Source organism: Orcinus orca, chromosome 16 (genome assembly GCF_937001465.1).
Source record: "Orcinus orca chromosome 16, mOrcOrc1.1, whole genome shotgun sequence".
Lineage (NCBI taxonomy): Eukaryota > Metazoa > Chordata > Mammalia > Artiodactyla > Delphinidae > Orcinus > Orcinus orca.
In genome coordinates, this window is record NC_064574.1 from 40,699,080 (window position 1) to 40,724,497 (window position 25,418).

Genomic DNA, 25,418 nt, shown 5'->3' on the forward strand with positions numbered 1-25,418 from the left:
TAAGAAGTACATTAGTGACTCCCTGTTCCCTGAGAATTAAGAAATCTAATTATGGAGATGTTACTAAAGTTTTCATAAATATTTAAGACTTGTACAAAATAGTACTAATATCATAAGACATTTTCTGTGTGGCTTTCTTTTCTTCCTGCACTGCCTATAAATTTTTTGTGGGTGAGAACCTATTTGTTCCTACAGTGTTTGTATCTCCCCCATACCTTATACTTAGGCAATGCTAGTAAATGCTTCTCGGTTGATATTGATCAACAAACAGATGAAGGGTGGGTAAAAAGCATCGTGTTCCAAGGAGGGAAGGAGATCACTGTGGCTTGGAGTGGCCTAGGAAACCTTTAAGAGGAAGGAATTTCTTGAACAGGGCCTCAAAGGGTAGGTCAGATTTGGAGTGGGAATACGCTCCAGGAAGGCAGAATCCCGGGATAGATGGGAGGTGTAAGAGACTCAGGAGCCTGAAAGGACAAAGAGGAAGCCTGTTAGAGAATTAGTATAGTGCCAGGTGTAGATGAGGAATTTGGGGACCAGATTTAGGCAGACTCAGGTGACAGATTAAGGAATTAGGAGTTTTTCTTAAGGCAATTCAGAGCCACTGGAGAATTTTGAAGAGGAAAGTAACATGATTAAAAAGCTGGTAGGCAGGATAATAACTACCATATCTTAAGCATATACTGTTTGCCAATCACTGTGCTCTGTTTTATATATGTGTTAAATAACTCTGCAGGATAGCTTCATTTTGCTGATTAGAAAACTGATGCTGGAATTTGGTTACATGGAAGAGAGACTGTTTCAGTGGCCCAGGCATGAGATACACTAAACCTATGTGGCAATGGTAGGAGTTAAAAAGAAGAGAAAGGTATTTAGGACTCTGCAAAGTAAGAGTCAACAGTTTGGTGGCTGGTTAGAGCTGAAGATCAAAAAGAGTCAGGAGTCAAAGCTTGCCTTAAAGTTTTGAGTCTGGATGACTGGAGAATAATTAGTAAAAGTAGGGGAAAGAATGGTAGTGATCAGATAAAGGGAATAGAAAATGGTAATTAACAGAAATATGGCATTTGGAAAAGGGAGTTGGTTTGAGAAAAAGTGTTGTGTGTGTGTTGGATGTACTGGGGAAGGGGAGGGAGTAAGTTTATCAAGAGACAGATATTCATGGCGCACAGGCAGCTAAAGACAAATTTAGAGTTCTGGGAAGCTCAAGGTAGAGATTGGAAAGTGATCCTTGTGAAATCCATGGGAACTGATAAGCCCTCTGTGGTAGAGAGAAGTTGAAGAGAGCTGAGGACTAAATTCTAGGTACGTTATATTAGAGTTTGGTGGCAAGAGAAAGAAGTAACACTAAAGGGGCAGAAGAAAAAAACCAAAAGATTTTACAGTTGGTTTGCTTATATACTGTTTTGTAATTGCTTCATAATGTATTAAATGTAAATCCAAGATGCATACTTGAATTAGAAGAGCCTACTAAAAAAAAAAAAAAAGAAGAGCCTACTGTGATTTGGGTTCTGATGTACTTCAGAATCCACCCTGTCCTGTAATGTTCCTCGTTGTTGAGAATAGTCAGAGTCAAAACTAGTTAAAGATTGTAGTTCTAAGAGTCATTGAGTAAACATTTATGATCTGGAATTCATTCTGGCTGCTATTTTGCTCAAGTTATAAATTAAAACTGGTTGTTTTAAAGCTGAAAAATAAGTTGGTTACTTCTTAATTCTGTATGTTACTAGATTAATATGTTAATATTTTAACTAAAATGTTACTAGATTAATGTTGTGAATCATAATGGTTTCTCTGTAAATCAATTTTTTCTGCATAATAAGCCACCTCAGCTTTTTGTTTTAAAAATAATTAGCTCACAATTTTGTGAATTAGGGATTTGAGCTGGACTTAGGAAATTCTTCTGGGTCTGGCTTGGCTCACCCGTGTGTCTGATATGCCAATGGATTGTCTTGGAGCTGTCGGATGGCTTCAGCTGGGACGCCTGGCTGATCTCTCATCCTTCACCAGCCCAGCTCAGGCTTGTTCACAACGTGGTGGCCAGACGGGGCTCCTAGAGAGCAGGTGGAAGCAGCAAGGCCATTGAGACCTCGGCTTGACACTGACACACTGTCAACTTGCTCTGCATTCTTTTGGTCAGTGCAAGTCACAAGGCTAGCCCAGATTCCAGGAGGGGGAAGTAGCCTCCATCCCTTAATGGGAGTTGTTGTTGAGTAGCGTTTCAGAGGGCACAGATACAGGGAGGATGGTGATTTTTGTACTCTACCACACTTTAAAATTTTTTTCTTTCAATATTTTACTGATTATAAGAGTCAGTTTTGTCTATTATAAAAAATTAAAAACATATAAAATATTTTATAGATATTAACACTATCAGTAAATGTCTATCTTCACAACAATATTATACTGCAATGCCTTTCTGATAGTTGGTTGTCTAAGTGTTATTTAATAAATTATCTGGTTATTAATTTGACAAAATAAGAATGGTAATCATAAAATATTGATCTAGATACCATATATCCTTTTAACATTTTTATATGTAAAATTTTGAATAGTTTTGTTGTTTATATTTATTTCAGATTCATTGTGTTTTAAAACCAGATGGAGTGTTTATTGGTGCATTGTTTGGAGGTGACACTCTCTATGAACTCCGGTGTTCATTACAGTTAGCGGAAACAGAAAGGGAAGGAGGATTTTCTCCACACGTCTCTCCTTTCACTGCTGTCAATGACCTAGGACATCTGCTCGGGAGAGCCGGCTTTAATACGCTGACTGTGGTAACTATCAAGAGAATTGAGTAACCCATTAATTACACAGTTCAGAAATAATCACTCTCTCTTTTTATCTTGATTGACACAAGGTAGGAATGTAAAACTTCTATTATCCATTACCTGAATAAGTAACTCAAACAAAGAATGTACCTCAGTTAACAAGGAGGCTATTTTCTAAGACACGCTACTCCATCACAGTCTTCAAATCCAGAGTTAGGTGTAACATGAGAGTTAGAGCATCCCAGAGGAGGAGGGAAGCGGGTGTACGGGAGCATTCACAGCATTGCCTCTACCACCAGCCCTCAAGTGAAGTGGTGCCGTGTGAGGCAGAAATGAGAGAGCGTGCATTCACGAGGCCCTGGGTTAGATCCAGGTAGAGAAGGGAGGACAGGGGGCTGTACACCATCAGGACTGGAGAGATCTGGGAAGAGGACCCGAGACCATCAGCGATGAAGAAACATGGAGTCACCATGGTGCAGTGATGGTGCAGGGCGCTGGTGTCTGACAGTATAATTTGGATCCTTACCTTGCCCCTTTACTAGCTAGGGGAATTTGGGGGGTTTACTTCACCTCTCTGAGCATTCATTTTTAAAAAAAAATGCAAATGTTACTCACCACAGGTGGCCGTTAGGATTAAATAATTTAAAGGGTGTAAAGTACCTGGACCTTCACAATAAATGCTCAATAAGTCCTAGTTCCTGCCTTCCTCTCTCCTCCTCCCTCTACTCCTAACACTTTCCAGGCCAAGGCTTCCCTCAGGGACGCATCCAGACAGGGATTCCCCCTTCAAACCTCCTTCAGCAACAAAGTCATTCTAAAAGATGTCATTACTGCCTTCCAGAGAATGGACTTGCCATGATTTTCCAAACCCCTCAGGCCTAAAAACATCTCTAAACCTGATTAGAAGAGATAGGAATTTTTTTAATGAAGAAAGCTTCTCATTGCATAATTAGAGACTGTAAACTTAAAGTAACTTTTTAAGGAGATGTAGTGTGAGTGTGTTTCATAAAATCAACCTACCGAAAATGGCTTGTCATATCCTTCCGTGCTTTGATAGAAAGCAAGGAGCGTAGACCAGCAGGGCCTCTGATGTTGGGAAGGGGTTTCCCTTCTAGGGAAGGGAAGAGACAGAGACTGGGAACTGACGACAACCCTCACGGAGTGATGTTGAAGAACTCGTGCCCAGTCAAACAGGTTAGTCAGCAGTATTAAGGGACTCAAAATTCATTGCCCATTAGGAAAAAGATGAGACTTCTACTGAGTCATCGAAAGAAAGTTAAATTATGTTAACCACTTGCAGTTTTCTATGTTTGTAAAGTGAGTTGTGTGTTCTAGAAAGATTTCTACTAAAAATGTTTAACCTGACATTATAACATTTCATAGCCTACATTTCTGTTAATTGGGAATTCAAATAATTCAGAATACCTTCCATATACTTCTCCAAAATTGAGCAGAATGACTCAAACATTAATATAATGCAAAAATATTGCTATATAATCTTCTCTATAGTTTATAAAATTAGTTGCTAATTTAATATATAAAATCTATAGAAATTTGTTCCTTGAGACATATACATTGTCTCTAAAGTGCTGTATTAACATTGCATCCTAATTCATTTTCTAAAACTCCCATGCAAGAAAGCTTTTAGATAATCAATTATACAGGTTTATGTTTCATACATTAGATATGTTACTTTTATACTGCAATGGATTTTTATTTGTAAAGTGAAATCAAGTTAAATTAATATCATGTAATTATATTTACATTTATATGACCCTCTTAGTGAATTATTTTTAGAGTTAGTTGGCATTCTTAATGAAGCTCATTTCCTTTTAGAATGGTTTCCAGGCTAGTATATTAGAAGAAAACTGCAAATATGGTCCCCCATCTTAATTTGAATAAGACCTTTGACAAGGCTATTGTAGTACTCTTGATTGAGAAGGAGATGGTGCTTTTAGTTGCTTTCGTTGAATTGTTTTCAAAGGATATTGTTTAATGGTTAGGCATTAGCTGGGAGGAAATTTATTTTTAATCTTAGAATCTCTTTTTAAAAATAATTTCCCCATGTAGAAAAATATATACAAGGGACTATCCAGAGATGATCTTATTAAAAAGTGCACATACAACCTGATCCATGCATATGTTTTTTAAAAAAATGAAAAAAAACACAAACAAACCATGTATAGAGAGAATAAGAGAGTGGGTCCAAAATGAACAGAAGTCTCCTCCTGCCTTCTGACACCCCGTTCCTTTCCACAAGGATGACTTTGGTTAACTGTCTTATATATCCTTTCAGAACACTTTTTCCTCACAGACTGGAGTACAGTTATATCACTTAAATGTACACATGCAACAATATATACTCTTTTGCTTTTTTCTATATGCACTCTTTTTTTTCCCCCAGACAATAACATATCTTGGAGATCCTCCCGTACAAACATACATCTACCACATTCTTTTTTGACAGCTATATAGTATTTCATTGAATAGATATACTTTATTTAACCTGCTGTCTGTAAATGGACATTTAAATTGTTTCCAGTTTGTTGTTTGTTTTTTTTATACTCTTTCAAAAAATGCTGCAGTGAATTTTCTTTTACATAATCGGTCAGATCAATTTCTAGCAATGGTATTGCCTAGTCAAAGAATATGCATTTCAAATTTTGACAGTAAAATTACTGTCCATAAGGTAGCATTAATTGACATGCCTCATCAACAGTGTATGTTAATCCGCTGCTTATACTTTTGTTTTGTATCTCTAATGTTAAAATAGTAATTGGTCATTTTGTTTTGCATTTCTTTAGGAATTAGAATGGATGTTTTTGATAAGTGTTCCTTAGGGTTTTGTATTTGATTCTGTGCAACATTAAAGTCCAAAATTGGGAGGTGTAGTTAACATATTAGATAAAGCTACAGAATACAAAAAGATCTAGATACTTCAAAAGTGGTTAGTGCCAATAGGATGAAGTTTGAGATATGTGCAGCATTTTGATAGCAAACTTGAAAAAAAAGTGTCCTATATTCAGGGCTAGTTTCCAGTATAGGCAAACTCCTACATCTGAGTGGTTAACACAGGAGTTTTTCACATCACAGCCATGCTGGTTGGGCAGCTCCTCTCCATCCTGTAGTTGTGCCATCTCGGCCTTGTATCCTTTAAGGTCACTGCAGCAGAGACGGCCTGGAAAAGGCTCACTAGCTCTTTATTACCTTGCCTCCACCTCACTTTTCTTTTGCCAGGAGAAATGTCTGGGGTTGTGAAGTGTCAAGGAGTACCTGGATGTTTGGGGAGCATCAGTGGTCTCTGCCACTGTACCAACAGTGAACTCCTGTATCAAACTTCAAAAAGAGTGGGGTATCATTGCTCAGCAGTTCACTTGAGAAATAAACTGTGTGTGCCAGCCATGTGCCCTTTCCTAAACTAGTCTGTGTAGTATTGCTGCATCACTGGGAGTAGAATGAAAGCATCTTGGGAGATGACCGTTTTTGGCTTTATTCTGCATGTCACATTTTGAGAGAGAGTGAGATTGATATTGACTATGTAGAGAAAAATGAGGTCAGCACATGTAAGGATCTATAAATTTTGTGTAAAAGCCTAACCCCTCCCCCTAAAAAAATTATAGTGTCCTGGAAGAGTTTTCAAAGACTTGAAGAAAAGGGTAATTGTTTGCAGAGTACAGAATAGACTTTATTCTGTGTTAATCCCAAGGAGAGAATTAGAACCAGTTGATGGAGTTATAGAAAGATTACTGTTAGAATGGCAAGCATTTATTCTGCAATTTGAAATCTTTGTAAATCAAGTGTAAGCCAGATGACGTCTGTGAAGAATACTGTAAAGAAGATTCCTGCTTACCGTGAGAGATTGGTCTGGGCAATCTCTACAACCTCTTTTCTAATCTGGATTTTTGGTAATGAATGCCAAAGGATTTGTCTTTCTTTTTGAATAGGACACTGATGAAATTCAAGTTAACTATCCTGGAATGTTTGAATTGATGGAAGATTTACAAGGTAAGACACTTTAAAGAATTTTTAGACTCCATATGAGAGTCGTATTTTGAGGGCCGGCTATGGCAAGCACTGGGGCCAAGCACTAGAGATACACTGGGTGAGGAGAAAGCGGACTGTCTTCATGGAGTTTATTCTGTAAAATGGGTGAGGCCGACATGAGGCAGCTGCCACAAAGATAAACGTTAAACTAGAATTGTGGTAAGTGCTGTGAAGTAGAGGAACTTAGAGCTGTGACTGCCTGTGAAAGGCTGGCAGGACTTTCTTTTTTTTTTATTAACATCTTTATTGGAGTATAATTGCTTTACAGTGTTGTGTTAGTTTCTGCTGTATAACAAAGTGAATCAGCTATACATATACAAATATCCCCATATCTCCTCCCTCTTGCGTCTCCCTCCCACCCTCCCTTTCCCATCCCTCTAGGTGGTCACAAAGCACCGAGCTCATCTCCCTGTGCTATGCAGCTGCTTTCCACCAGCCATCCATTCTACAATTGGTTGTGTATATATATGTCCATGACACTCTCTCATCTCGTCCCAGCCCACCCCTCCCCCTTCCTGTGTCCTCAAGCCCACTCTCTACGTCTGCGTCTTTATTCCTGTCCTGGCAGGACTTTCTTGAAGGAGCATATGAGGGTGGTAGAACACCTCAGTGACTTTCTCCAGCAACACTTGGCAGCTCAGATCCAGGCACAGGTAGAAAGAAAGCAGGTAGTTGGGTTAGTGTAGGATTGCGGGTTGCCAGGGGGTTAGGTGGGATAGGTCCTGGTGTGGGAGAGTCAACAAAGTCCTGTCTGAGGAAGTGATGGTTGTGCCCTAAAAAATGAAGCGGGGTCACTAGGCAAAGCAGGGAGGAATTGAGTCCCAGCCACGGAGAACAGCATGTGCAAAGGCCCTGTTGCAAGAAAGAACGTGGCAAGAACTGAAAGAAGGGCATTTTGGCCAGAATACAGGGAGTAAAAAGAAAAGTTGACTGATTAAATTGGTAGGTAAATGGGGGCCTTGTAACCTTTGTTAAGATTGTTTGTCTTTATCTTAAAAGGCCCCTTGAGGTATTTTAATGGGGGGAGGGGTCATGATGTCAGATTTGTATTTTTTTTTAAATGGATTGGCAGATAAACTAGTAGGAGACTTAACAGCTGGAAAGCTTACTGAGAAATGGTGGTGGTTTGGACTAAGGAGGTGGCAGTGGAGATGGAGAGAAGTGAATGGATTCTGGACATGTTTACGAGATAATTGTGACAGTTCTTGCTGATGGATTACACATGGGCCGATGAAGGAGAGAGACATTTCAAACATAGCACTGAGTTTCTGGCTCTCCTATCCAGATAGACGGTGCCCTTCATTGATAGAGAAACAGTAGAAGATAACCAAGTATGGGCAGGGACAGCTCTTGAGTTCACACTTGGGCATGTTGGATTGGAAACGCTTTTGAAATAGCTGAAACAAGACGTCAGGTAGGCAGTTGAGTGTGTGGCTGTGTAGCTCAGAGGAGGCTACTGGCCCAGGTAAACATTGTGAGTCATTTGTGAATAGGTGGTGTTGGAAGCAGTAGAGAGGTCATGGCCTGGGAGAAGCTTTGAGGAGCAGCAAGGACACAAACCCAACCTCCCAACCCCGAAAGAGGTGAGGCTGCCGACTGTTGCACTGTTGCACTGTTGCACTTGCTTCTGTAATAACCCTCTGGTAACTACTTTACCCCTGTCCTACAAGTCAGAAATATTATGCCCAAAGAGAACACTTGCCTGTTAGTGGTGGAACTGGGTGCTAAACTCTTGCCTTCTTGACCCCTGTTCTGGCACTCTCTTGACTGACTCTCCTGCTTCTCGTAGCTGCCCATTTGTAACAAAGTCCATTTTACCTATCATTCAGCCTCCTCTGAGTACGGTGCTTCTGTCAGCTTTATAAGGGGAAAGATATGTAGTCAAAAACTTACTCTTGTAGTCACACTTTTTTTTTTAATTGGAGTATAGTTGGTTTACAATGTTGTGTTAGTTTCAGGTATACAGCAAAATGAATCAGTTATACATATACATATATCCACTCTTTTTTTAGATTCTTTTCACAAATAGGCCATTACAGAGTATTGAGTAGAGTTCCCTGTGGTATACAGTAGGTCCTTATTATTTTATATATTGTAGTGTGTATATGTCAACCACAATCTCCCAATTTATCCTTCCCCCACCCTTACCCCGTGGTAACCATAAGTTTGTTTTCTACATCTGTAACTCTATTTCTGTTTTGTAGGTAAGTTCATTTGTACCCTTTTTTTAGATTCCACATATAAGCCATATTATATTATATTTGTCTTTCTCTGTCTTACTTCACTCAGTATGACAATCACTAGGGCCATCCATGTTGCTGCAAATGGCATTATTTCGTTCTTTTTTATGACTGAGTAGTATTCCATTGTATATATATATATCACATCATCTTTATCCATTCCTCTGTTGATGCACATTTAGGTTGCTTCCATGTCCTAACTATTGGAAATAGTGCAGCAGTGAACACTGGGGTGCATGTATCTTTTCGAATTATGGTTTTCTCCAGATATATGCCCAGGAGTGGGATTGCTGGATCATATGGTAGCTCTATTTTTAGTTTTTTAAGGAACCTCCCTACTGCTCTCCATAGTGGTTTTACCAACTTACATTTCCCACCAACAGTGTAGTAGTGTTCCCTTTTCTCCACACCCTCTCCAGCATTTATTGTTTCTAGATTTTTTGATGATGGCCATTCTGACCGGTGTGAGATGATATCTCATTGTAGTTTTGATTTGCATTTTTCTAATGATTAGTGATGTTGAGCATTCTTTCATGTGTTTTTGGCAAACTATATCTTCTTTGGAGAAATGTCTATTTAGGTCTTCTGCCCATTTTTGGATTGGGTTGTTTGTTTTTTTGATATTGAGCTGCATGAGTTGCTTGTATGTTTTGGAGATTAATCCTTTGTCAGTTGCTTCATTTGCAAATATTTTCTCCCATTCTGAGGGCTGTCTTTTCGTCTTGTTTATGGTTTCCTTTGCTGTGCAAAACCTTTTAGGTTCCATTAGGTCCCATTTGTTTATTTTTATTGCCATTTCTCTAGGAGGTGGGTCAAAAAGGATCTTGCTGTGATTTATGTCATAGAGTGTTCTGCCTATGTTTTCCTCTAAGAGTCTGATAGTGTCTGGCCTTACATTTAAGTCCTTAATCCATTTTGAGTTAATTTTTGTGTATGGTGTTAGGGAGTGTTCTAATTTCATACTTTTACATGTAGCTGTCCATTTTTCCCAGCACCACTTATTGAACAGGCTGTCTTTTCTCCATTGTATATTCTTGCCTCCTTTATCAAAAATAAGGTGACCATACGTGCATGGGTTTATCTCTGGGCTTTCTATCCTGTACCGTTGATCTATATTTCTGTTTTTGTGCCAATACCATACTGTCTTGATTACTGTAGCTTTGTAGTATAGTCTGAAATCCAGGAGCCTGATTCCTCCAGCTCCATTTTTCTTTCTCAAGATTGCTTTGGCTCTTCGTGGTCTTTTGTGTTTCCTTACAAATCGTGAAATTTTTTGTTCTCGTTCTGTGAGAAATGCCATTGGTATTTTGATAGGGATTGCATTGCCTCTGTAGATTGCTTTGGGTAGTAGAGTCATTTTCACAATGTTGATTCTTCCAATCCAGGAACAGGGTATATCTCTACATTTGTTTGTATCATCTTTAATTTCTTTCATCACTGTCTTATAATTTTCTGCATACAGGTCTTTTGTCTCCTTAGGTAGGTTTATTCCTATATATTTCATTCTTTTTGTTGAAATGGTAAATGGGAGTGTTTTCTTAATTTCACTTTCAGATTTTTCATCATCAATGTATAAGAATGCAAGGGATTTCTGTGCATTAATTTTGTATCTTGCTACTTTACCAAATTCATTGATTAGCTCTAGTAGTTTTCTGTAGCATCTTTGGGATTCTCTATGTAGAGTATCATATCATCTGCAGAGAGTAACAGCTTTACTTCTTCTTTTCCAATTTGGGTTCCTTTTATTTCTTTTTCTTCTCTGATTGCTGTGGCTAAAACTTCCAAAACTATGTTGAATAAGAGTGGTGACAGTGGGCAACCTTGTTTTGTTATTGATCTTAGTGGAAATACTTTCAGTTTTTCACCATTGAGGATGATGTTGGCTGTGGGTTTGTCATATATGGCCTTTATTATGTTGAAGAAAGTTCACTCTATGCCTACTTTCTGGAGGGTTTTTATCATAAATGGGTATTGAATTTTGTCAAAAGCTTTCTCTGCATCTATTGAGATGATCATATGGTTTTTATTCTTCAGTTTGTTAATATGGTGTATCACGTTGATTGATTTGCATATATTGAAGAATCCTTGCATTCCTGGGATAAACCCCATTTGATCATAGTGTATGATCCTTTTAATGTGCTGTTGGATTCTGTTTGCTAGTATTTTGTTGAGGATTTTTGCATCTGTGTTCATCAGTGATATTGGCCTGTAGTTTTCTTTCTTTGTGACATCTGTGTCTGGTTTTGGTTTCAGGGTGATGGTGGCCTCGTAGAATGAGTTTGGGAGTGTTCCTCCCTCTGCTATATTTTGGAAGAGTTTGAGAAGGATAGGTGTTAGCTCTTCTCTAAATGTTTGATAGAATTTGCCTGTGAAGCCATCTGGTCCTGGGCTCTTGTTTGTTGGAAGATTTTTAATCACAGTTTCAATTTCAGTGCTTGTGAGCGGTCTGTTCATATTTTTTATTTCTTCCTGGTTCAGTCTGGGAAGGTTGTGCATTTCTAAGAATTTGTCTGTTTCTTCCAGGTTGTCCATGTTATTGGCATATAGTTGCTTGTAGTAATCTCTCATGATCCTTTGTATTTCTGCAGAGTCAGTTGTTACTTCTTTTTCATTTCTAATTCTGTTGATTTGAGTCTTCTCCCTTTTTTCTTGATAAGTTTGGCTAATGGTTTATCAATTTTGTTTATCTTCTCAAAGAACCAGCTTTTACTTTTATTGATCTTTGCTATCGTTTCCTTCATTTCTTTTTCATTTATTTCTGATCTGATCTATATGATTTCTTTCCTTCTGCTAACTTTGGGGTTTTTTGGTTCTTCTTTCTCTAATTGCTTTAGGTGTAAGGTTAGGTTGTTTATTTGAGATGTTTCTTAAGATAGGCTTGTATAGCTATAAACTTACCACTTAGAACTGCTTTTGCTGCATCCGATAGGTTTTGGGTCATCGTGTTTTCATTGTCATTTGTTTCTAGCTATTTTTTGATTTCCTCTGATTTCTTCAGTGATCTCTTGGTTATTTAGTTGTGTATTGTTTAACCTCCATGTGTCTGTATTTTTAACATATTTTTTCCTGTAATTGATATCTAGTCTCATAGCGTTGTGGTTGGAAAAGTTACTTGATACGATTTCAATTTTCTTAAATTTACCAAGGCTTGATTTGTAGCCCAAGATATGGTCTATCCTGGAGAATGTTCCATGAGCACTTGAGAAGAAAGTGTATTCTGTTGTTTTTGGATGGAATGTCCTATTAATATCAATTAAGTCCATCTTGTTTAATGTATCAGCTAAAGCTTGTGTTTCCTTATTTATTTTCATTTTGGATGATCTGTCCATTGGTGAAAGTGGGGTATTAAAGTGCCCTACTATGATTGTGTTACTGTCTGTTTCCCCTTTTATTAGCATTGGCCTTAATTATTGAGGTGCTCCTGTGTTGGGTGCATAAATACTTACAATTGTTATATCTTCTTCTTGGATTGATCCCTTGATTATTATGTAGTGTCCTTCTTTGTCTGTTGTAGTAGTCTTTACTTTAAAATCTATTTTGTCTGATATGAGAACTGCTACTCCAGCTTTCTTTTGATTTCCATTTGCATTCAATATCTTTTTCTATCCCCTCACTTTCAATCTGTATGTTTCCCTAGTTCTGAGGTGGGTCTCTTGTAGACAGCATATATACAGGTCTTGTTTTTGTATCCATTCAGCCAGTCTATGTCTTTTGGTTGGAGCATTTAATCCATTTACACTTAAGGTAATTATCAATATGTATGTTCCTATTACCATTTTCTTAATTGTTTTGGGTTTCATATTGTAGGTCTTTTCCTTCTCTTGTGTTTCCTGCCTAGAGGAGTTCCTTTAGCATTTGTTGTAAAGCTGGTTTGGTGGTGCTGAATTCTCTTAGCTTTTGCTTGTCTGCAAAGGTTTTAATTTCTCTGTTGAATCTGAATGAGTAATCTTGGTTGTAGGTTTTTCCCTTTCATCACTTTAAGTATGTCCTGCCACTCCCTTCTGGCTTGCAGAGTTTCTGCTGAAATATCTGCTGTTAACCTTATGGGGATTCCCTTCTATGTTATTTGTTGCTTTTCCCTTGCTGCTTTTAATATTTTTGCTTTGTATTTAATTTTTGATAGTTTGATTCTTATGTGTCTTGGCATGCTTCTCCTGGATTTATCCTGTATGGGACTCTCTGTGCTTCCTGGACTTGATTGACTATTTCCTTTCCCATATTAGGGAAGTTTTCAACTATAATCTCTTCAAATATTTTCTCAGTCCCTTTCTTTTTCTCTTTTTCTTCTGGGACCCCTATAATTCAAATGTTAGTGTGTTTAATGTTTTCCCAGAGGTCTCTGAGACTGTCCTCAATTCTTTTCATTCTTTTTTCTTTATTCTGCTCTGCAGTAGTTATTTCCATTTTTTATCTTCCAGGTCACTTACCTGTTCTTGTGCCTCAGTTATTCTGCTATTGATTCCTTCTAGAGAATTTTTAATTTCATTTATTGTGTTGTTCATCATTGTTTGCTTGCTCTTTAGTTCTTCTAGTTCCTTGTTAAACGTTTCTTGTATTTTTTCCATTCTTTTTCCAAGATTTTGAATCATCTTTACTATCATTGCTTTGAATTCTTTTTCAGGTAGACTGCCTATTTCCTCTTCATTTGTTTGGTCTGATGGGTTTTTACCTTCCTCTTTCATCTGCTGCGTATTTCTCTGTCTTCTCATTTTGCTTAACTTACTGTGTTTGGGGTCTACTTTTCACAGGCTGCAGCTTCGTAGTTCCCATTGTTTTTGTGTCTGCCCCAAGTGTCTGAGGTTGGTTCAGTGGGTTGTGTAGGCTTCCTGGTGGAGGGGACTGGTGCCTGTGTTCTGGTGGATGAGGCTGGATCTTGTCTTTCTGGTGGGCAGGAGTGTGTCCAGTGGTGTGTTTTGGGGTGCCTGTGACCTTTTTATGATTTTAGGCAGCCTCTCTGCTGATGGGTGAGGTTGTGTTCCTGTCTTGCTAGTTGTTTGGCATAGGGTGTCCACCCTGTAGCTTGCTGGTCATTGAGTGGAGCTGGGTCTTAGCATTGAGATTGAGATCTCTGGGAGAGCTTTTGCCATTTGATATTATGTGGAGCCAGGAGGTCTCTGGTGGACCATTGTCCTGAACTCGGCTCTCCCACCTCAGAGGCACAGGCCTGACACCCGGCCGTAGCACCAAGACCCTGTCAGCCACATGGCTGCTAGTATTGGAGGGTCTCCTGCAGAGGTGGGGGGTGGCTGTGGCTCACCGCAGGGATAAGTACACTGACAGCAGAAGTTCTGGAAAGTACTCCTTGGCATGAGCCCTCCCAGAGTCTCAATGTCTCTTACTCTGAAGAGGATTAGGATGAATTTATCTAAAGATAACTTGTAAAAGTGATATTTAACAAAGTTGCTATAAATGTTAACTGGTTGATTTTATATTCATCCACTTACCATTTATTGAGCATGTACTATGTGCCAACCACCGAGCCAGTGTTGGAAATAACAGTTCCTGATCTTAGGGAACTCATGCTCCAGTAGAGAAAGAGACACACAGAGATAGGCAGACATATGCTTTTAACTGTAAAGTGAGATAATTCTTTTTATAAGTGCAGGGAGAAACAGAGAAAAATCCCTAAATCTGCTTAGGGAATCAAGGATGCTTTTGCAGAAGAAGCAGCACCTAAGCTAAAATGAGTTTGCTAGAAGAATGAAGGGGTGGATGCACCTTTGGGGGGTTGGGGCCTTGCATTCCAGGCCAAGGAAAAGGCCTATATAGAACCATGGAGACTCAAGAGGTTATGCTCAGCCTTCACTTTCCTAACTGAGAAACTGTACAGTAATTCAGTATTGCTTGAATATGTAGAATGGGAAAATGACGGGAAATGATGCAGGATGGTCCATTAGAGGCTTATCTAGACTTTATCAGGTCAGCCTTGCAGTCTGTTGGGAGAATATTGTACAGAGGAGGGACAATCAGATTGATGTGTGAGGCAGCTCACCCTCCAGCATCGTTTATGAGGCATGTTCATGAGGAAGGTAAGACTAGCTAGCATGGTTAACCTCTCTTGTTTTGCATGAGGAGACTGGGCACAGACCGAAATAACTTGCCCAAGGCGATGTGTTTAGTAAGTGGTAGAGCCAGGATTTAAGCCCAGTGTAGCAGCCTGACTCAGATCCTGAAATGTTAGCCAGTCTCCACTGAAAAGGTGAGAGGCAGCTGACGTAGGAAGAAGAGTGGTCGAGGGGTGAATGCAGGAGGGAGGAGCTTGGCAGACTTCCAGGGGTGCTTCTCTGCAGACTGGAAGTTGGTGTTACCTTCCAGTTGGTTTTTGGCATTTTACATTGTGTTACACTTTTTTCTTGATGGTTGTGGTGTTTCTCATTTAAGCTGCTATTATTATTAATTCACAGAAGAAAGTCCAGAATGTTGACCTAATTTTACAGAACAAGTTGTGTATCAGCCGATGAATGCATGAAAAGTTTTGGAGGCTTTCACAGTAGTTTTAAGGTAAGTTCAGTTGTTACAGTACTCAGTATTGTTCCTAGTAAACCATAATAAATTAGACTTTTTTAAATAAGCAGTTGAACTTCACCTTAAAAATACTGTGAGAGTCTTTAACAGCTACCTGCTTCCCAGATTTTTCTGTTTATCCCAAAACCCAGAGCTGGTCCGAAGTCCCAGATGTGTTTCCCAGGTGATCTCCAGTAAAGGTCCTCCATGATGCATTATGAAGTTTTATCATTCCATTTTGAAGATGATAAAACTGAGTTTAATAGAGGTTAAGTGACTTTGCCCCAGGTTATGTAAGGGCCAGAACTTGGATTATGATCCCGAAGTCTAGACTCTGTGTGCTACATCACACTGCTTCCCCAAGGAGAAGGGAGGTTCTCATGTGAGGGAAGGGTGGGCTTCCCTAGCAGCAGAGTTACTGTGCTATACAGTAGTGCTCTGGAGTTTCTGTATCAGAAAGAGCATTGTGCCTAATAATCTTAATTAGTATATCCTAATACCAGTTATTTAGAAGGCATTTTAGAATTTCTAGTGCATTAACTATTTCCATTAAAAAAATTAGGCCTGTTTTCCACTGGTGTTGACTCTGTCCAATGTGTAAGTCATGCCAATGGGGAGTTAAGCAGGAATGAAAGCGCCACAGCCATTATCAGCAATAAACCCTTCCAGTACAAGTTCCAGTTGACCTTCAGTCTCTTGATTCAGTTGATACTCATGATGTGGGAGAATGTTTTTAAATTGGATTATGTAATGGGTCTAAAATGTTAGCACTGGAAGCCTGTAGAGATCATCTAGCCTGGCCAACCTGAGGACCCAGAGAGATGGAACTAAGGTCATGTAGCTACTTCATGACCACAAGAATAAGATCCACCCTCTTCTTCATGGTGATTCATCTACTAGTTTGTATGTCTTTCGTTCTTCATGAATTAGGGCTCTTATACTCAAATGATATGGGGACATTGCTTTTAGTTTCAGAGCTTCATTATTTTAGGGAATAATAGGAACCTTTTGGGATTGGAGAGAAGATGAACTTATTCCAGCTAATTTGCTGATTGTTTTAATAAGCCCATTGAAAAATTGGGAGGTTATTATTTTTAAACTACTAAAGGATACCAACATTGGGAAGTTTATTGGTATCTTTATTGAAAAACAACTAAGAAACCGATTTTTGATCATGTAGCATATAGAGAATAAATGTAAAGGATTTTTACTTTTGAAATTCTTTTAATTTTGCAAACTAGTTTAAAATGTGGTCTTTCAAAGTAATTTTGTTTGACTCTATGCATTAAAAAATATTAAATATATAACATTAATTTTTAGTGAACAATAGACTGACATAATCCTAGCTTTTAGCTGTCAATTTGAAGGAAAGAAATCTAAAAATAAATGTTAAAACATTAAGAAAAGTGCCCCTGAAGAGAATGTACAAAATTGTTTCCTAATCTGGGATCAGTAGAATGTTATAAAATCTGAAAACACATTGTAGTTTTGGTACTACCTAATGAGTCTTCAAGCCCTCTTCCAAGCTTCACATTCATACTTACATTTACGGCTTACTTAGAAGGAGTGAGATGTTGTACCAATGTCTTGTCCTCCTCAAAGAGCAGCTAAAAGGGGCATAAAAATGTGGCATCATTAGAAAGGCCCTTGCCAACGCCTGATGACTCACCTGGAGGGCCAGTCGCCTTGCTTTTGCCCAACTGGCCTACCACAGCCCATTGCTGCCAAGGAAAGCCTACTTATAGGGTTTGCCTCCTGAAATTTGACTTAATACCCAGAAGCTTCAAGTAGTTTTGCTTTAGAGTAACTAGCTATGATCTGAGAGCAAAATGAGATTATTTAGGTTATCTTATGTGACTGTTAGAGAAGGGGGACAATGGGTATACCATTGGGTGAGATAAGATAAAATCTGTGATGTTGAGCTGCTCAGGGTATTTGCTGTATTATCTCAAACTGCCTGTATTTTAGGGATGGGTGAGAGTAACTGTGCTTGGAATAGAAAAGCCCTCCTGCACCGAGACACAATGCTGGCGGCTGCAGCAGTGTACAGAGGTAAGGGAGCTGACCGTTCTTCCCAGCCAGGTCCCACTGACCAACTTGTGCCCTGTCATCTTTATCCCCTAAAATTACATTTTCCTTTCCTGTTAGGGCACCATCAGATTTCTTGTCCTTCCTTTCAAAACGCAGATCCTGTGGCTACGTATCCTTTTTCCCAGCAGCCCTTACTATTTCCTTACTGTCAGCTTCTCGGTGTGGAGGATTTTTCACAAGAGGCATTCTCAGAATCCCATGAGTATTCTAATATTCATTTCTCTTTGGAAGACATGACTTTCATTGAGCAGATTTATTTTTCCTACTTGCATTCTTTTCAGACTCTAACCATGATTTGTCTTTATAGAAATGTACGGAAATGAGGATGGTTCTGTACCTGCCACCTATCAGATCTATTACATGATAGGATGGAAATATCATGATTCACAGGTAATATTACTAAGACAGATCAATTTTTTTCTTAGTGGGTTCATGTTTCCATTTACTAATTACTGTTTATTTATTTAGGGTGGTTTGTTTTTTTTTAAATATAAGACAGCATTAAGAGGGTTAATTAGGGCTATGATATTTATCAGTTTCTAATATCTTTAATCTTTATCATTATTTTCAGGCGAGACCAGCTAAAAGAGGTTCGGCAACTGTGTCATTTGGAGAGCTAGGAAAAATAAATGATCTTATGTCCCAGGGGAAAAAATCACAATAAATATTTTATTCAATGTTAACATAGTCCAGACTTTTCATCAGTGATGGGTCTTTCACATCTAAAATTATTGCATTTTGAAACAAGAAGCAATATATAAGCTATTTACTGTCAGACTTTTCTAATAATTAGAATAGCCTAATACTCTTCTATATTTAGTAACAATTTCAGTTTCACATGTTTTCTGTTTTCATATGGATACTGTTATCTAGTAATTTGAGTGCCTTATTTACAAAGTCAGCCCAAAAGCAAGAAGATATTTCTATGAAAAATCCACAAATATATTAACATATGTAAATTCCTGACTTGTTGGAAAAACATTACCCATGCTGACATTTTGTACCTTTTTCTCCTTCTGATCTTGTGTTATTTCTGTGAGAGGACGTTAGCTGTGGAGATGAGGAGAATGACAAGTTGGTAGATTCTTTCGTGTTCTGGCTCATTTAGAATAAAAATGTAGTCTTTTATAACAACTATTCTAAGATACTTAAGCCAGAATTATTTGTGATACTGTCTTCTTTGCTATGTTCCTCTTTGAAGAGGAACAGAGGATTATGAACCTCTCTAGAGCTCTTAAGTAGTTTTGTACTTTGGAAGAGTGTTTACCTTTACTGAATCCTTCCTCACCTTTTTTTTTTTTAAAAACCATCAGAATTATAATCTTATTTCTTTCTCACCACCATGATCTGGGTGAGACCCCTATCATTTTATATACTACCTTAGTTAAGAGGAGAACATTTTAAAGAATTACAGAGGCAAAATTACATGTAAGGTATCTGCACAGTGATGAAAAGTGCTGTTTGCTTGATTTCCCTTTGTTGTTTGAGGTCTTTGGCAATATTATTCTAATCCAGGTCCACTGTCCCGTTGTCATGATCAAAATGAATTGGAACCAGTCAAGCTCAGACAGTGTAGAATAGATGGAAGAAGGTGGTGATAAGGCAGCCAGGAGGAAGCTGGGAAGCACCCAAGAGTGAGGATGAGTGTGTTCACCAGTCAGTGCCGAGCCATTTGCTGTCCTTTTCATTTAATGCACATGGCCCTGCCTCCTCCTCAGCCCTAGGGGAGTTACTGTAGGATTTGCTTCTCTCTGTGTGTCTCCCACCTGCCTTCCCTCCCTCTGCCACACGAGCACCAAGCTCTCCCTGAGTCCAGGGCTATACCTTACGTGGTAGATATTCAGCTCCATTTTGAATCAAATTAAATTATGTGGAAAATGTACCCTTTCATAGGCTAAGTTACAGTTAAAAACCAGAATTTTGTAGGAGAAAAAGAAATTACTGTTCTTGCTCTCTTCAGTTAGGACATTCATTGATATCAGAAATTGGGATACTCTTTGTGGCTTTTTTGTTTTTAATACAAAGGAAAAGAATACCTAGGCAGCAGAATTTGGGGAAGGTTTTTTTTAGCTTAATTTTCCGACTTGAAAGGAAAGGAAAACAAAAAACTCCTACATATTAAAGTGTGAACTGATGCCTAAGGAAAGGACATATTCCACGGTGTCTGTGTTTCCTAAATGACCGGCGTTTATAGGTATTGATATTTGTTTTTGAAGAATGCATGCAGCATTGTTAAGTGGTTATTGCTGAGGACAGGGACTGAGGAACCAGATGTCTCTGCACCTGTCCCAGTGTCTGAATGTCTGTCGGGGGTGCAGGAGATGGGCAGAAGCTAGGAGGGAGGGTTGTACTTTGACTTTTTAATCTTTCTGTAAAATTTGAAGTTTCTTACCAAGGATATTAACTTTCATTTATTTCATGCCAACAGAGAATATGTGGGTGGTGGGGTGAAGCTGGGGAGGAATCTACCTTGAGCAATCTCAAAAACAAGGTCCATTGGTTTAAAAAAATAAAGAGGAATTAACCCAATGAATTGAGAACACTTATTGTTTAACCTGAGTGACAGTAGTAAAATTATTTATTTTAATGTGAGTGACAGTAGTAAAATTATTTCTTTTAGTTAATATCTGCTTGAAGTACCTATTAAGCTTTAATTGTTTGGAACCTTCAGGAAATTAATTTTTCTTAATAGCTGTGTTTTCCAAATGATTAGGGACTCATCCTTTTAAGCCACAAAATTTTAAAAAATATTTCCAAAATGTGTTACATTTTAAACAGTGTATAGAACATAACCATTTCTTTATAAGTCAACAGTTATTATCACAACTTTTTTTCTTTATAGCTTTATAACTTTATAACTTGACAGTTACTATCACAGCTTGTACTGCATTGCTTGTTCCTACACTGACTGGCCCCGAGAATGAGGTGGTTTGTCTCTTTTCCTGCATTTTTCTTACTTGCTGTCAATCTCAATGGCCTTACAGAAACGAACTTTCTTGAGTCAGTTCTTCTTGCCCCTTTGTGATGTGTAAGATTAGAACTCAGATTGGAAGGTTTCTAGGTCGGGGTTTAAGGTAGGAAAGAGGGAGGAGGTTCTGCGAGAAGGACTCTTGGAGTAAAATGCATGGGCTTTATTGGTTCCCTTAACAAGTCCCCATCGAGACCCATGTGCCGGGCTCCCGACTTTTCTCTGCGCTCTTAGTCGTCAGTGTAACATGGCTTCAGGCGGTGGACCTGGGACATCTGCTGGCTGCTGGGATACATTTTGGATTATTTCCTGGTTGTTAGCAGTATTCCAGGTTGTTGGCCTAGAGAATTACAGAGGTGGCAGTATTCATGAAAACTTACATTTTTAAAACAAAGAATTTCTTCAGGATTTGTTGAGATGGAAGCTACCCATAGATACCAAGTTTGTGATATGAATGTAAAAAGTTACAGCTACAGAAAGGTATACTTCCTGAAGTAGCTATGAAGCAAGTTTTGTTTTCCAAACCCTTTTAGTACCATTTTTATCCACTAGGTGGAAACAATTACAGTATGGCCTATATTGAAGATATAGTTTTTATAACTCAGTGTGTATCCCTTAAGTAAGGATGAAAAAAAAGTATTTAACCATGGATTGGCATCTGTGTAGGAAAGAAACATTAAAAGACATTTGGGGAAAAGAAGAATACTTGGCATAGTGATTATTTTATTCCTTTGTAAATGATTATTTTAGCCTCTCTTGCCTAAGAAGAAAGTTTTGAGGGTTTTTTTTAGAGGGGGGCTCGAGGTGGGGTGGTTGTTATTGCTGCTGTTAATAATGTGAAGTTTATCTTCAGGAAACTAATAAGCGGACCTGCCCTTCCAGAAATTGGGGTACTTTAATTCTCTGCCTGGATACTTGACAGGTATTTATCTCTCTGGATTAAAAAAACAAATTTGAAGAAAGCGGAAGGTACTGTTGTTAACAAATAGGGAAATAATGCTTTGGCGTCTGTGGTGGTTTTAAAATCTATCCACAGATTCTTTGATACTCTTTTCTTCAAGAGGTGGAGCTTCATTCCCCTCCCTGTGAGTCTGGGCTGAATTCAGTGATTCGCTTCCAACAAATAGAATATGGAAGTGATGGTGTGTCCCTTCTGAGGAGGTAGTAAGAGGCCCACTTCCTCCTCGCTGTGTCTGAGATCACAACCTCAGGGAGAGCCAGCGCCGTTCGTGGAGGGCATCAAGCAGTGCTTTGGAGAGGACGGCACAGACCTGCTAGCGAGGGAGCCAACCCGGGGGAGATCTTCCAACCCCAGTGTGACTTTCAGGTGACACCTTGACGGCAGTCTCATGACAGACCGTGAGCCAGAGCCACCTAGCTAAGCCACTCCACGTTCCTGACCCACAGAAACTGAGATAATAAATGTCTGTTGTTTAAGCCACTGTGTTTGGAGTAATTTGTTAACACAGCCTTAGATAACTAATATGCTCACTTTGGGAAAAGTTAGGTGCCCAGGGTATGCCAAGTTGTTCCTTGAAGTATAGAACATATTCTGCTTACTTGAAATTGTATAAAGTCAGCATAAACTACCATATTACCTTTGTTCTCGGGGAAAACTGGGCCCGAGATATGCTTACCTTGAGGTTTGAGTCCATGGTATCTCGAAGTAGAACTAACCTCCCAAGGTACATTTAGTAGGCTTCAATTTCATTTCCTAGGAATACATACGAGGATCAATTTTCAAGAAACCTGATGGGGCGAGTCCATAATGAAACCCGGGAACGTGAGAAGGAAGGCTCTGACCTTGAGAGTTCAGTGAGGTAACAGTGGCTGTGGTTTTCTCAGTCAGTCCCTCCTGCCTCAGCTGTTGAGTTGCTGACAGCTTGTTATCAGGATGGACTGTTGATGCTGCGTGCTTGTTCCAGGCTCTCAGGTGAGCACAGCGCTGTGGAAATGGTTAAGGGTTTTTAAAAGCCAGAGTCGATCCTGTCTTGGTCCTGCAGGCCATTGCCAAAACCAGGCAAAGATAAACTGCCTGCACTTTCAAGTCCGGCTGTAATCCTGCCGGTTCCCAGACTCCTCGTACAGGAGTCTCGTGCGTGTGCTCAGGACAGCCAGCACTCGTGTCAGAGCCAGCCCTGCAGAAGAACCGTCCGGGACAGCTCCAGGTCACAGTGGTAGGAGCCTAGGTTGAGACTGGGAGTAGGAGACGGCGGGGAGGAGAATCCCAAAGGAGGACTTGGCAGCCCTTGCCAAAACCCCAGAAGTAGAGGGAAGGGCAGGGACTGGGGGTCAGGGGGTCTGGGTTTAGTCCTGGCCCTACTGGTTCCTGACACGTGGGCTGTCACCATCTCTCTGACCTCAGGATTTTCATCTGTAAAATTGCAGGTTTTGTACTCAAATCTCAAAAGAGGCCACAGGCCTGCCTTCCAAGAAAGTTCCTGAGGGCCTTTTTCAAACGAAATGTTTTTCCACCCTCCACCCATTGGTTGAGAGTCAAGGCCACCTGGAGCCCCTGTCACTGAGGGGAGCATGAGACATCCCTCCTCTACGTTACGGTGGGAAATGGCTGTGAGCCATCGAGCAGGATGATTTCAGAAGCATTCAGCTCAACCCAAGGATCTGGGTCCCAAGACAGAAGTAGCCAGGATTGCCCTCCCATCCTTGCAGTTTCTCAGTCTCCATGTTGACATCTGGGGACTTCTTTTCCCTTCAGTGTTAACTTTAGATTTCATCTGAAGCCAGCTAAGCTTCTCAGCAAAAGCAGCTTCACTTACCCTGTACCAAGGTGCCGCGGGTTGGCCAAGCGCTCCTTTTAAAACAATGTGTATTATGCTCCTGCCAGGCAGTGTGCTGAGCCTCTGATAAGCATTCTCAATTCTCATTTCATCAGCACAGCTCCCTATCGAGTAGATACTAGTTCTACACTGTCCCCATCTTGCAGATGAAGAAACAAGTTCACAGAGGTTGTGACTTCTCCAAGGTCACATACACGGCAGAGCCAATATGTGACTTCAGTCTTGTATGGGACAAAGCACTTAATTTTATCACGCTGCCTTCTTTTGGAGGCCAGAGCCTTCTGTGTGAGAGACCACTCTTTTCACCATGTCTCCACTCCCCCCCATAAACATACATCCCCACCAGCATATTGGAACCAGGCAGGTGATCCCATCCTTTAACACATGCTCAGCCCTGTGCTGGGATCTGTCCCTGTGGAGCCGCCTGCCCTCCAAACTCTTCCAGGTCCCTTCCACTCTCAGCTCAGTCGGTTATCCAGCTCAACTTAATCTTGCCTTCTTGTCCCAGGCCATCCTGAACTTTTGTGAGTTCCATCTCCGTTAGCACTTTATACGATGTTTTCTGTCCATAAGTTCTGCCTTTCAGCTAAGTGTTCAACCCCTTGAGCAGTGCTACTGCTATAACCAGCGTTCTGTCAGCCGCAGAGATGGCCCAGACGGACTCGCTGCCAGGCAGACAACGGGGATCCCCGCGAGCCCATCAAGGAGCGGGATGCTGGAAAGACAGGCAGTGGGTACCGGACACATTCAGCTTCAAATTCCAGGGATCAGCCACTTGGTTGGGATTCCAGGCTAAGCTCTTATCCCGGTGGAATCTGGGTATCATGCACAGCACATGGACACGGATAGCAAGGGGCAGGGGGACTGGAAACGGAGGAAACAGGGAAGGGCTTCGTCCTGGAGAATAAGATTAGAACCGTGATGTGAGGTCACATCAAGGCCTACATCAGAGATGACTGGGCCTTATATTGTGGGATGATAGGTCTCCAGGCCAGGCAAGATGTCCAGCTGTCATTAGATACCAGGGTGGCCCGGTAGCGTGATCAGCATGACTTATGAAATCAGACCTGCCTGTTGAATCCCCTTTCTACCACTAACCAGCTTACCTTTTTAAGTCACTCAACTGCTGACATGCGCCATTCCTAGACGCATTAGTACATTGCCCAGCAGAGCGTAAATGCCCTTTCCGAAGGCTTGGAAAGCCAAGCTCATAAGATGACTTACATGTCCGGTGCAGTAGCCCTCAGATTACAGAGTGCTGTTAGTAGGTGCTACAAAAGAAGGTAGCGGTTAGAGCAGGGGGAGAGGAAGAGTTTCCGGAGCTAAATATGGTTGGAAAAGCTGGGTCAAACAAAATTAAATGGATATATCCTATAAGACTTCTCAGAATCTTTAATGTGCTCATGTTGTTGTGATTCTCCCAGAGGAGTCTATATTTTAGGGTATCTTCCAGACTTAATGACCCAATAACCCTTTTATCAAGGAGCACCCTGAAAGACTTTGAACATGTTTGGGGAAACATTAGCCTAGCACAATGCCTGGCATTGTGAAGGCTTGTTAAATAATTTGAATGGTTGCAGGAAAACTTAACATTCAGTTATCTTGCAAAAGTTGTTTATGAACTTTCTCAAGGCAATCCAGTGCAGTGGTTAAAAGCTCGACTCTGGACCTGGTCCTCCTGGCTGTGTGGCCTTGGACAAGTTATTTGACCTCAGCTTCCTCTTCTGGAGAAGAGGGAAGATGATATAGTATCCTCCTGGGAAGGTAGTTGTAAAGCTCTAATGAGTTAATAATACATTCAGTTAGAACAGTGCCTGGCACATTATAAGCATGATATGTTAGCTATTATTTTCCTAGATAGAATGAATTTTAGAGAAGCTTTCAAGAACAAATTATTGACTGCTGTTGTGATGCTAGCTTACCATTTGTCCTACATAAAATCCCTCTTGCTCACACAAGAAGATTGATTAATAAACAGATGCCACTTAGAGTCACTATTCCATTTTAA

General features: G+C 39.9%; 1 protein-coding gene across 6 annotated transcripts in view; it reads left to right on the forward strand.

Moving 5' to 3' along the window:
• The window catches only part of NDUFAF5 (NADH:ubiquinone oxidoreductase complex assembly factor 5), a 29,780-nt gene extending 11,453 nt beyond the window's left edge, over positions 1–18,327 (forward strand). The window contains exons 7-12 of one of the 6 annotated variants that reach the window (XR_007472131.1): positions 2,574–2,771; positions 3,881–3,959; positions 6,710–6,770; positions 15,454–15,550; positions 17,522–17,605; positions 17,952–18,004. Coding sequence is in view for 2 of the 6 variants with exons in the window: in XM_004276479.4 (XP_004276527.1) it covers positions 2,574–2,771; positions 6,710–6,770; positions 17,522–17,605; positions 17,952–18,034; positions 18,216–18,308 (519 nt within the window). In the remaining 4 variants the exon portion in view is untranslated. Of the gene's footprint in view, positions 1–2,573; positions 2,772–3,880; positions 3,960–6,709; positions 6,771–8,302; positions 8,393–15,453; positions 15,551–17,521; positions 18,035–18,215 lie in introns of those variants that run through there. The other 5 variants (XR_007472130.1, XR_004486857.2, XM_004276479.4 and 2 more) reach the window with 5 other exon arrangements.
• The last annotated feature ends 7,091 nt before the right edge of the window (positions 18,328–25,418 follow it).